Source organism: Netta rufina (genome assembly GCF_964035555.1).
Source record: "Netta rufina genome assembly, chromosome: 4".
Lineage (NCBI taxonomy): Eukaryota > Metazoa > Chordata > Aves > Anseriformes > Anatidae > Netta > Netta rufina.
In genome coordinates, this window is record NC_140127.1 from 75,417,309 (window position 1) to 75,430,155 (window position 12,847).

General features: G+C 58.3%; 1 protein-coding gene across 1 annotated transcript; it reads right to left on the minus strand.

Annotated features, from left to right (window-relative positions):
* Positions 1–4,462: 4,462 nt before the first annotated feature.
* On the minus strand, positions 4,463–6,551 carry LOC311209288 (uncharacterized protein; the record flags this gene model as incomplete). Its single annotated transcript, XM_084286552.1, has 3 exons — positions 4,463–4,681; positions 5,662–5,837; positions 6,314–6,551. The coding sequence occupies 3 exons, from the start codon at positions 6,549–6,551 to the stop codon at positions 4,463–4,465; spliced, it is 633 nt and encodes a 210-aa protein (XP_084142678.1).
* Positions 6,552–12,847: the final 6,296 nt, after the last annotated feature.

Genomic DNA, 12,847 nt, shown 5'->3' on the forward strand with positions numbered 1-12,847 from the left:
CGTAATCCTACATCGAGGGGGAGAAAATCGTCCCGAGCATCCTCTGGGGCAGGGCCTGGCGGGGAGAAGAGGAGCTCGTGATTTTTGCTTTAAAGCAACCAAAATCGGCCTCGAAACGGGGTGCTGAGCGCCAGCTTTACCCCCCTGCTGGATTTTTGCAGCTGTGATCCCCTCCAGGATCCCCCAAAAAAGCAAATAACCCGGATAGGGACACGGTGATGCCTGCAGAAAGGCGGTGGGGAATGTCCCCAAACGGGGGACCCTTGGAGCTGGTGGCTCCCCCATCCCAAAACGGATCCTTGTGGAGAAAGGGGAGCTGGCCTTCATCCACGCTGCACAAATAACCGAGGGATTGGTCCAGTCCTGACAAAAATCTAGAGAAGTTCCTCGGGCCGGGTGCTATTTGCACCGTGCATCACCAGGGGTGGCTGCTGGCTGCGGGGCAAAGCTGTTCGCCCCCCAGTTTGCTCCACTGGCCACTGGCCGGGTTGTGAGAGCCCCATGAAAGCAGCAGAAACCGAGCCTACAAAAAGGGGATGCTCCTTTTTTTTGGGGGGGGTGGGAGGCAAAGGGCAGCATCCTCCTGCCCCAGACAGGCAATCCACAACCCAGCCGGCCCGCAGACGCTGGCCCCGGCGGCATTGTCAGGTTAATTTGGGGTAATGGGCTGCAAAGCACCTCAGCCCCATCCAGCTCTCATTAGCACTTGATAATGTCAAGCATCCTGAGGAATTGCTTCTCCCCGAGCCTCTCCCCGGGGGCTTTCCGTGCTCCGGCACCGGGCTGCAGCAGGTCCTGTCCCCCCAAAAAATGAGGGGTAGAGTAAATCTTGCCCCAAAATTGCGGGATACTGCCCCAAATTGCGGGTTCTGCCCCAAAAAGCTGTGGGATGGAGCCCTGGGGGGCTGCAGCAGGCTGGCTGCTGAGTGTCGGGGGGACCCCAAAACGCTCGCCACCAGCTCGCCACGGAGCTGCGAGGCCGAGGAGCATCCCCAAGCCCCGCATTCCGAATTAATTGGGAATTAGGAAACCGAGGCAGCCCTGGGACAGTCCCGAGCTCGCCATCAGCCCGCTGCTCCCTTCAATTATCTTCTCTCCCCTCCATTGTTCTCTCCTAATGAGGAGGCTAATGACCAAAGGATGGTTCATAAGTGGTTCCCAGACTCTCCTTGCCCAGGGCAAACACCGGCCACAATAGGATCACAAATTGTAGGGAGAAGCCCCGGCTGATCACATCAGAAACGGTGCGGGGATTTATCTCTCGGCCTTAACAATAACAGTATGTTCTTAATCGCCTCTCCAAAGGGACAGCTAGCGGGGGATCTGCCCGGCCTCATCATTAAAAGCTGGCAGCATCTTTGCTAGCGCTGCCCCTTTGTTCGTCTTGCATTATCCCGATGCTCCGGCCCCGTTAATTCCCCTCCATCTTATTAAATCAAGAGAGAGGGAGCGGGGGCAGGATGGGGGCGGCGCGGGGGTCGCATCCTGCTGGGATGCTTCGGCACTCGGGGGGCACCTCATCCGCCTGCCAGTCCCAAATCTCCCACGTTTCCCCTATTTCTTCCATCCCACCCCATCGGGATGGACCTGATTGAATGCAAGCGAGTTTTATAATAAAATCAGCCCCCCTTACCCCCAAACCCGTTCCCCGTGAACCATTTGCAGAGGGTGGGGATGTCGCCGCGCATCGAGGGCTGTGCCCATGTCACCTTGCCTGAGCAGGGGGTGGGAAGGGGAGAAAACCCCAAAGATTGGCAACAGGGAGCCCCCAGGAGCTGCTTAAGTGGTCCCTCCACTGAGCTCTGCTCTGCAGAAGGAAAAATGGGGGGTCAAAATAATTAGGGTAGAAAGTTGCTCTCCTGAAAGCCAAAGAGGGGTTGCCCACACCAGAACCCTCCTGGGAATGTCCCCACAAACCATCCCGGGATCCTCCTTGCAGGGGAATTCGGGCTCAGGGCTCTGTACCCATTCCCATGACCAACGGTGCAGTTTTCTTCAATTTTTTATTTTATTTTTTTGTTTTTCTCTTTTCCCCAGCTGCTCGTTTCACCAACACAAACCAAAGAGGTTCCTCGGAGCCCTGTGGCATGGAGCAGAGCGAAGCAGGGGAGGGAGCTGAACCAGTGCTGGGCCAGGAGGGATGGAGCAGGACCAGGAGCACCAGCAGCTGCCCCATGGCAAACCCAGCCGGTTCCCTTAGGACTGCGACCCCTAAACTCAGAGATTTGGGACCCTGCAGCTGCGTTTCCAGGCAGGTCACCCCATTTTCACCCTGTTTTCATGCACCAGCCAGGTGCTGATTGCCAGCTGGGGGTGTAACGCCAAGAGCCCCTCGGTCAGTGCCACCCAAGCAGGGCCAGGTGACCCAAGGCATCACCAAAGGGTGAATTCACCCCATAAGGCTGCAAAACATGGGATGTGGTGGTGTTTCCTCTTCCCCCGAGCAGGTGGAGCTGCTGGCAGCCTCGGGAAGCTTTATTTGATGTTTCAATCGGGAATTAAAGGGGAGGGAGAAGCGGGGGAAATGCTCCCTGACCATTTAACAAGATTACACGACGAGACGGAGCCGGGAAACGTGCACGGCCGACCCCGCTGCCCCGTGACTCGAGCCTCTGCTGCTGGCAGGCTGCTGGCCCCAGCACCCCGACCCCTCCACGGCACGCCGTAATCCCATTTAGCAAAAAAAGAGGGTGAGGGGACAGCCAGAGGAGAAAAACGGGGCTGGTGACACAAATGTGCCTGGGAAAGCGCCCAGGACGCAGGGATCTGGTGGCTGGTGGCAGCTCCAGCACCCCGCTAACTCCATGTCCTGAGCAAACCTGGCCCTACAAACAGATCGGGGCCGTCACCGTGTGCCCAGCAGGAATAATCCTGGCAGGAAGGACAGCGGGGGGCACGGGGAGCCGCAGGGCTGCAGCCCCACCCCAATGATCCCTTCTGCTATCTCTCCGTCCATCTCCCACCCCGTCTCATTGAGCCAGCCACCCGTTTGCACCTATTTATCTGCGGCCACCCCTCCATCCAGCCCCGACGTCCCTCCATCCCTCTGTCCCCGTGCAGAGCCTGCTCCTCTGGGCAAATAAATCCAGTGACTGAAAACCAGCTAAACAACCCTTTTTTTTTTTCATATTTTTTTTTCCAGATGGGTAAAAGAACAGCAGGACGGTGCACAGGCTTGGGAAGGGACTGCTGGGCTGCAGGGATCAGGATCCTCAGGGGACACAAGGAGCCAAAAGCTCTCTCCCAGGTGATTTTATCCAGCCCCAAACCTTGTCAAGCTCTCGGGGCATTTGGAAAACTCAATCAAGCCCATTAGTTTTAATTAAAGCCCTTTCCCCAGTCGGATGCTGCCGGAGCTGCAGGGACATCGCCTGGCACAGGGACGGGTCCCCAAATGGCCCGATCCTGCCCGATACCGAGCACTGCCAGCTCCCAGGGGATTAAAGGTGTCCTGAGAACAACTTAACTCTCTCAATCAGCTCGACCCCCTGGCCGGGTGATATTAAAACACCCCCGTGAGCCCCGTTGTCTCGGGGATGATTGCAATAAACCCACCGGCACGCCAGATTAGCGGGTCAAACCCGCCCGGCGCGCCCCATCAGACATGTGAAGACATTAGCACAGTTTGGGTTCTTTGAGCCACGCCGGCTAATCCCGGCCCTAAAAACGGCCAGAACAAAGGGCAGCTTCCTCCGTCACGTCGTCCCCTTCTCCCTGCATCATCCCCTTCTCTCCTTGCCTCGTCTCCTCTCTGTTTCTCACCTGCCAGCAGAAAATCTTTACCTGGGTCCCATCCTTAGCAGGGATTGGGGTCCCTATTTCCCTTTTCCACTACCTATGTCCCTGGTAGTCTCTTCCCTTACATCCTTGCAGGGGATTCAGCTTTGGCTCATCATTTTCCCTGTTTTTCCCAATTTTCCTGGCTCCTGTGGAGAGCAGGATCCCATGGCTGCAGCCCCGAGCCCCCGCTCGATGCGAGCTGTAGGGAGAGCAGGGGCATTACGAGGGAACTCTGCTGGCAGGAAAGACAAACTGCGGGACAGAAGGGGTCTGCAAAGGTCCTGAGCAATTTTAAGAGCAAAAGGAGGCATCTGAGCACCCCGGTGCCTTTGGGACGAGCCCAGGTAAGGGGGCTGACAGTGGGTGGGGTGTGTGGGATGCCCCCGGCCCTCCAGAACATGCTCCCACGCACGAACCCCATTCACACCCCCCTTATTCCACCAAAGACGACCCCAGACGCAAACCCTATACCCGCCGAGGCTTAACCAGCCACCCCACAGCCGGGCAACGACTCCCAGCCCCACGGGGGACCCCATAAACCACAACCACTTCCTCCTCCGACCCCGGCCTCGCATAAATAATTTATTTTCGCCCTGCAAAAATAACCGCTGCCCGGCGGGTACCCGACACGCTTCTTCCCACCGTGTGACACACGGGACGAAACCCCCCTTAAGGGGACATCTCAGGGGCATTTTGCCCCAGTCCGTGCAAAGGGGGCCACAGGGGGGTCCCGGGGGTCTTCGGCCCCTTCTGGGAAGTCCCGATCCTCCTCGATGCCGGGGCTCTGCGAGTCGGGGCTCCTCTGTGGGGTGGCCAGGCCCATCCTGGCCAGTCTGGCTTGCTGCTGCTCCAGGCTTTGCTTCCTCCACTTGATCCGGCGGTTCTGGAACCAGACCTTCACCTGGGGAGGGGACGCCGAGCTTGGTGCTCCAACCTGCCTTCGCCACGGACCAGCGGCCAAAAGCAGTGCCCCCCCCGGGCCATAAACAGCTTCCTGGACCCTACACATCTTCCCCTGAGTGTCCGGGGCCTATATGGTCTCCCCCTGAGCCCTATATGGCTTCCCCCAAGTGCTTGGGCCCCACACAGCTCCCCCTGATTGTCCGGGCCCTATACGGCTCCCCCTGAGTCCTATATGGCTCCTCCTGAGTGCCTGGGCCCTATATGGCTCCCCCTGAGCCCTATATAGTTCCCCCCAAGTGCCTGGGCCCCACACAGCTCCCCCTGAGTGTCCGGACCCTATACAGCTCCCCCTGAGTGTCTGGGCCCTATACAGCTCCCCCCCGAGAGCCTGGGCCTTATATAGCTCCCCCTGAGCCCTATATGGCTACTCCTGAGTACCTGGGCCCTATATGGCTCCCCCTGAGTACCTGGGACCTATATGGCTCTCCCTGAGTGCCTGAGCCACACACCGCTCCCCCTGAGCCCTATATGGCTCCCTCCAAGTGCCTGGGCCCTATATGGCTCTCCCTGAGTACCTGGGCCCTATACGGGTCCCCCTGAGCCCTATATGGCTCCTCCTGAGTACCTGGGCTCTATAGGGTTCCCCCCAAGTGCCTGGGCCCTATACAGTTCCCTACAAGTGCCCGGACCCTACACAGACCCTGGCTGTCCAGTACTGCCATCCCCTGCCACGCTCTGTCCGTGGGGTGACAAAAAGCCATCCCCCAGCAGCTGATCCCACCCTGAAGAGCCGAACCCTACCAGCAGGGGGAAAAAACCCCAAATCCTTCAATCCACCATCAAGCCAACCCCTCTGGGTATCCGCGCTGCGCCTCATTCCCCCCTCCTTCCCCCAAAAAAACCCTTTCCACGGCAATTTTGGCAATTTTGGAGCCTGATCGAGGACATTTAGGGTCTGTTAGAGCCCGGCCCTATTACCTGCTCCTCGGTGAGTTGTAGGGTGGAGGCGAGCAGCCCCCGTTGGGCGCCCACCAGGTATTGCTGCCGCGCAAACTCCTGCTCCAGCCGGGCCAGCTGCTCGCTGCTGAAGGTGGTCCGCACCCGCTTGGCCTTGGCCTTGAGGATGGGCAAGCAGCACTTGGAGAGGAGGAAGCCTGGGGAAGGGGTTGGAAAGGTTGAGGAATGGGGTTTTGGGGTTTTCTTTTGGGGTTTGTGGGGGAGATCCTGGAGGGTGCCCCCTAGGAGCGAGGGGATGCCATGAGAGGCAGGAGGGGAGCTCCCCAAGGGGGTCTCTCCATATAAGAGCGGAAAGGGGTCTCTCCAAATGTCCCCAACCCCCATTTTTTAGGGGATCTTCTCACCCTCCCCCATTTTTTAGGGGATCTTCTCACCCTCCCCCATTTTTTAGGGGATTTTCTCACCCCCTCCCCATTTTTACAGGATCTCCTCACACCCCGATTCCTCCTCAACACCCCTAGAAGAGAAAAAAGGAGCTCCCCCAAAAAGAAACGACCCCAAAGGGGAATGCGGGCAGGGGTCCCCAAAGGGATGAGGAAGGAGGTGGCTGTTTGGGGACCCCCCCACAGCCACCCCACAGCCCCCCCAAAATATGGGGGGGGTCAGACCCTACCTGTGGCCCCCAGGCGAGCTGCCCAGGCTGGGGGGGGTCCGCAGCAGGCGGCGCAGAGCGGCCGGGGAGGGGTTGTGGGGTCGGGAATGGGGTCCCGAAGTGGTCCCCAGGGGGGTAAAAGCGGGTTTGGGGTCAGGGTTGGGTTTGGGGTCGGGGGGGGTGAGGCTCGTCCCAGTAGGGCTGCGATGGTGAAAGCCTGGCCGGGCTGGGAGGGGGGCGATGGGGTTGGGGGCGGCATGGCGGGGGCGGCTGGGGCTGCACTGCCAGCCTTTATAGGGCCAGGGGGGTAGGGGATGGGGTGGGACGGGATGGGACGGGATGGGTGGGATGCAATGGGATGGGACCGCCCCAGGACACCCCCCTGAGGCCGTCCCCACTGGGTTTGTGCCCCCTTTGCCCCGCTTTGGGATGCGGAGGGTTTTTTTTGGGGGGGGACACCCCAAAGCCACCAGAGCTGCCCCCCCGGGACACTCGAGGTGTATATAGGGGAAATTTTGGCCACCCTCATGCCACCCAGCTGTCTGCACCCCTATTTTTATTTTGGGGTGGGCACAGCCATGCCCAGACCCTCCAGGTGAAGGGACACGACCGGGGACCCCCGGGGATGCGGTGGCAGAGGTGGGTGCCCCCCTAAATCCCCCCCCCCAATCCCGGCAGGGCCCCGCTGATGGGATTCAGATGGTCATTAGGGTCTGAGATCCTTAAACCCCAGCGGCTTTCCCTAATGAGCTGGGAAAAGTCACACCTCGGGCCCAGCCCGGCGGGGGAGCTGGGCCCGGTCAAAGGACGCCACTGGGTTTATGGGGGAGGAAATGGGGTGCGGGGGGAGCTGTGGGGCCAGGACCCACATCTGTGGGGTGTTTGGAGCCCCCCCCCCTTAGCTCGGTGTTCCCAAGGGAGCCGGGATCTTGCTCTGGGATTAACGGGGGCATCGCTGTGGCATGGAGGAAGAAATATTTTGGGGTATTTTGGGGGGATCTGAGTGTCGCGGAGCAGCCCGGGATCAGCAGCTGTATGGGGTGGGGACTGTGGGGATGGGTTCACGGCTCTGTATGGGGCTGGGGGTCGTGGGGATGGGATCAAGGCTCTGTATGGGGCTGGGGATGGGATCAAGGCTCTATATGGGGCTGAGAATGGGATCATGGCTCCGTATGGGGTTCGGGACCATGGGGATGGGATCATAGCTCCGTATGGGGCTGGGGACATCGGGGATGGGATCACGGCTCTCTATGGGGCTGGGGACCATCTCAGCTCCTTATGAGGCTGGGGATGGGATCACGGCTCCTTATGGGGCTGGGGACCGTGGGTATGGGATCACAACTCTGTATGGGGCTGGCTGCTGAAGGCTCCCTGGGTGTTTTATAACAAAAAACCCCAAAACACACCACGAAGCCACGATCCCCAACTTGCCCCACAGACACCACCCCACAACCCCTGTGACCGGGGGCAAATAAAATCCCTGGGGGGGGCGGGCAGAGATGAAAGGGCAGCAGATTTGGCCTTATTAGTTCTTAATTATGGCCTTAAAAGGGCCGAGATAAAAAGGCACCGCGGCGAGGTGCGTGTTTGGTTATGGGGTGCTCTCCCTTTTATTTATTCCCTTTTATTGATTCCCTTTTATTTATTCCCTTTTTCCTCCCTCTCCTGGCGGAGCTGTGTGATGGCACTGAGCAAACACCCCCGGCCCTAAAAACCGGGGGTCCCCGACCCCAAAAGCATCCGTGGGGGTGGGATGCGGGTGACAAGGGACCCAAATGGGGACACTGCAGGGTTTTGGGGTGGCAGCCGGGAAAATCCTGCCCCGGAGAGAAGGAGGGGAGGTTTTTAGGGCTTTTTTTGGGGTCCTCCTTCAATGGGGTCTGGACGCAGGAATGTGAGCAGGACCGGGGCATTGCACCTGGCTGATCCTAAGCCCCAAGGCCCCGTTGTGGGATGGGGGGGAAGCTCCTGAGCTAATTAATATCAATGCAGGTCATTAGCCCCAACCCGGCTGTCTGGGCACGGTGTGGATTGCCCCGTCTGCCCATTGGGATTGGGGCCTCCAACATCACCCCCCTCCCGGATAGGGGACACCACAGTGGCCCTGCTGGGGGCTGGGGACACCCCAATTTTTAGGGGAAAGCAGTGTTTTAACCAACGCAGCTGAAATTCCCATAAAAAGCAGAGGAGAGCCGGGGTGCCCGAGGAGCTCTGCTTGCGGTGACAAACCAGGATGTTTGAAAAGTGGGAAGAAAACCCTTTTTTTTTTTTAATATATAAAAAAGTTCCAATGGGATCTCCTCGCCCAGGAGCCCTGGAAGGCGAAACACCCGGGCAGAGGGAGGTGTTCCTGCAAGAGAAATCATCCCGAGCTAGGATGGGGGCTAAAATATGAGGGGAAATCAATGGGGGAGACGAATCTCGCTCAGGGCATGGTGTCGGGGCCCCCAGCATCAGGGTCGTTTGTCCATAATCCCCCTCAATTTGTGTTTCAGGGCTTTTGTGGGGTTGGTGGCTCAGGATAAGTTAGTGGGCATCCCACTTAAAGGATATCCCAGTTAGTGGGTATCCCAGTTAGTGAGCATCCCAGTTAGTGGATATCCCAGTTAGTGAGCATCCCAGTTAGTGGGTATCCCAGTTAAGAGCATCCCAGTTAGTGGGTATCCCAGTTAGCACAACCCCAATCAGTAGGATCCCAGTTAGTGAGGCTCTTGGTTAGCTGGGATCCCAGTTAGCACCTGTCAGTAAGTGGGGATCCCAGTTATCAGGGATCCCAGTTTGCAGCCTCTTATTTATCAGGATCCCAGTTAGGAAGCATCCCAGTTGAAGCATCCCAGTTAGTGGTCATCCCAGTTAATGAGCATCCCAGTTAGTGGGGTCCCAGTTAGTGGGCATCCCAGTTAATGAGCATCCCAATTAGTGGGATTCCAGTTAGGGAACATCCTGATGAGTGAGCATCCCAGTTAGCGGGGATCTTAGTTACTGGGGATCCCAGTTAGTTCGGGATCCTGGTTAGTGAGCATCCCGGTTAGTGGGGTCCCAGTTAGTAGGAATCCCAGTTAGCGGGGTCCCAGTTCACAGTAGGGCCGGGGCCGTTCCCCCACTGTCCACCAGAGGCCACTGCGACACCGCGCTGCGACACCGGGCGGCGACACGGGGCGACACGGGGGGGGGGGGGGGACACCCAGCGGGGCTGGGACACCCTGGGGTGGGACATCCCGGGAGGGGACATACTGGGATGGGACCTTAGGATGGGACACAGTGGGATGGGACACAATGGGATGGGACACAATGGGGTGGGACACAATGGGGTGGGACACCCCAAGGCCAGGTATTTTCTCCCAGGACACTGCCTGGCTAGAGGGGGTCCCAGTGGTGGGTGCCACCCCGCGCACCGCAGCCACCCAAGGGTGACCCGAGGAGGGTGGCTGGGGCACCCAGGGGTGCTGTCCCCCAGCGTGGCTGCTTTAGGGGCACAAATGGGGATTCTGCCCCTTCCCTGGGGCTGGAACCGGCCCCAGAGCCCACCCTAAGCTCACAAACCTTGTGGGGACAGTGCCCACAGCACCCCACACGGTAGCCAAATTGAGCCCATCGCTAGCCAGGACAGCACCAGGGCTGCTGCCGGCTCCAAAAAAAAACCCCAACCAGCCCTAAAAAGGGGCACATCCTTGTGGGGTGACATCAATTCGGGACCATGGGGTGGTGGCGGGGCGCCTTCCTCCACCTGCGGGTTATGGGATATTGGGGCAAAAAGCGGTGCGAGACGTTTGGGATCCTGCTGTTTATTCCCTGCTGGGGTCTTTACGCATTGGGGTCCCCTCTGTGCTGCGACCCTAAAAGACAGAGGGCTGGTTCCCACCCCCCTCCATCTGCCCGGGAAGTCAAAAGCGGGGTCACTGCCGGCCCCGGAGGCGCTTCTGGAATTGATGGCGAGGGATTGTCACCGTCCTTTTGTCAACACAAGGGCGAGCGAGCGCCCCGGCCCCGCAGCCCCCCGCTAATCCCCCGCTGCGCTCGGCGGCGGCGCGTCCCCGGGGCGGGTAAGCCGGCGGGCGAAGGGCGGCATCGCTAACGGGGGATTGCCCTTCTCCCACCCTAATCCTCAGCCAAGAATGGGGTTTTCGGCTCCGGTCCCGCATGATGAGCTATTGATTGACTGCTGGGAAGGGGAGCGATGGAAGGAGATTGCGCCTCTCGCTCCCCGCTTTCCCCCCCCACACACCGTGAACGTTTCGGGGTCCTTCGGGAGGTTTTTGGGACCGCTGAAGGGTTTTGGGGTCACCCCTGTGGTTTTTTGGGTCTTGTCTTTTGGGATGTGGCGGAGAACCCCCTCCGTGCCGTGCCTCACCCCGGCGGGGACAAGGACACGGAGGCAGCAGCGGCTCCGGAAAGGTCAACCCCAGCCGCGCCGCGCCGCAAAACCAGAATAATCAAACAGAATTATTTCTCCCATTTCCCTTCCCCAGATTAACGATAAACCCTCCATCCCCTCCCGGCCCCGATAACGCCTCGAATTTCCCTCGCAGGCCTGGAAATGCCATTTCCAGGCGGCGCGGGGCCCTCCAGGTCCCCTCCCTGTCAGCCTTTGATAGTTTTTTTCTCTCTCTTATTTTTTTCTTTTCACGGCCTTTTTGTTTTTTTTTTTTGATTTTTTTTTTCCCCCTTTCGGTTCGAAACTGGAAATGCCCCCGGAGCTACGAACAATGCACAATGCAGCAAAATCATATTTTAGTCAAAATAGGCAGCCGGCGCTCGCAGCCAACTTTCAAATTAGCATTTTGAGGGCAAATATGCAGACAATTTGAGATAATGAGGCCTGATTATTCAATCCAATGAATGTTAAATAGGGAGCGAGGGCGCCCGCGCCTTATCTCCCCCGCTTTCGATTTATTTTATTTTATTTTATTTTTAATCGTTCCACATTTGAACTCTTTATTTGTCTTAGCTCCAGCCCCCCCCCAACCCGCCCCCATGCCCCGGGGGGCTTTTTGCAGCCGGGTTTTGCGAGCGGGGACTTTTATTTGCGGCCCTATAGCAGGGGACACTTTGCAGTGTCCCCAAAATTCGGCCCCATAGGGGTCTGCAGGGTGCCCTCCCCTTCTGTCCCCAAAATTTGGGGTGGTTTGGGTATGATTTCCAGGGCAGCAGGGCTATGGGAGGGATGCGCATCCGTGGGCAGGGGATTTGGGGTGCTCCCCGCCCCTGGATGGAGATTTGGGGTCCTCCCCGGCACACCCCTTGCCCCCATTAATCCCAGGACGGATTAATTAGTTTAATTCACCTAAATGCAATTTCTTTGCCCCCCGACAGTGGGGACACCCCACGTGGTGACCCCGGTGTCCCCATGGGACGAGCAGCACCCGTCACCCCGCTTTTCCCAGCAGCTTTCCCAGCTCAGGGGATGGAATAATAATAATTAAAAAAAAAATTACACCGATTCAGGGGTAATTAAAAACCTCTTTATGCCCCAAATTTGAAGGCAGCAGGATTTTTTTTTTTATTATTATTATTTAAAGATGAATAAATGAGAGCTACAAACCGGGCAGGGCAGGGGTTTGGGCTGGGGGCACAAACACAATTACGGGGCAATGACAGCGGAGGGGGCGCAGCGAGGGGAGAGATAATCAGCGGGAGGGGGGAAAAAAAGAAGGGAAAAACAATCAAAGGAAGGAAAAATAAAAGGCAGATGCTGCGCAGGGATAAGAGGCGGCGGCGGAGCGGGGCCGGGCACCGGCACCGGAGGTATAATTGGATTTCGGTTCGTCTCGGCGGCGATAAGAAATACCCTGAAAAAGGAAAAAGAAAAAAAAAATCTATTTTTTTTTTTGTTGTTGTCCCTGTTGCGAGCATATTTTAGTGGGAAATTTGCATGGGGGCCAGGGCAGGGAGAAAAATAAGTGCGAGGAGAGGGGGGGATGTGGCCGAGCGGAACGGCGATGGGGCCGATAGAGCAGGGCCCCGGCCCCGTCCCGCTGACCCGTGCCACCGCCGCCAGCCTTATCTCGGTGCCATCGGTGCCCTGGCCCCGAGGGGCTGCGATCGCCCCGAGATAACGCCCCAAAAGCCCCGACCAGCACGGTGTGCCAGCCCCGGCACGGTTTTTTGGCGTGACCTTGCTTGAGGGGCCCGGGGAGAGGCGGATTTTGCCGTGCGGTGAGGTTATTAGGCTCGCCGGGGAAGGGTTTTAATTGCTTATTAGGAACGGGGCTGGGCGCGCTGTCCCGTTTGCTGCGTGGGAAATGGCTCCGGGTGTTTGGAGGAAATAGGGAAGCGGTGCAGGGCATGGTGGCCACCGGGTGCTGCTGCCAATGGGGCTGTGTCCAAGGGCACGGAGCTGCGGAGGTTTTTGCACCGCTCCCTCTGCTGGGTGTGGGGTTTTGGAGTGCTCCTGCTGCAAACGGTGCACGCTCGCACAAGCACGTGCATGCACAGGCAAGCAGGGGCATGCTTGCACAAGCAAGTGCATGCACACGCATTAACGGGCATGCCTGTGCGTGCACACACTTGTACGTGCATGCACACACTTGTACGTGCATGCACACACTTGTACGT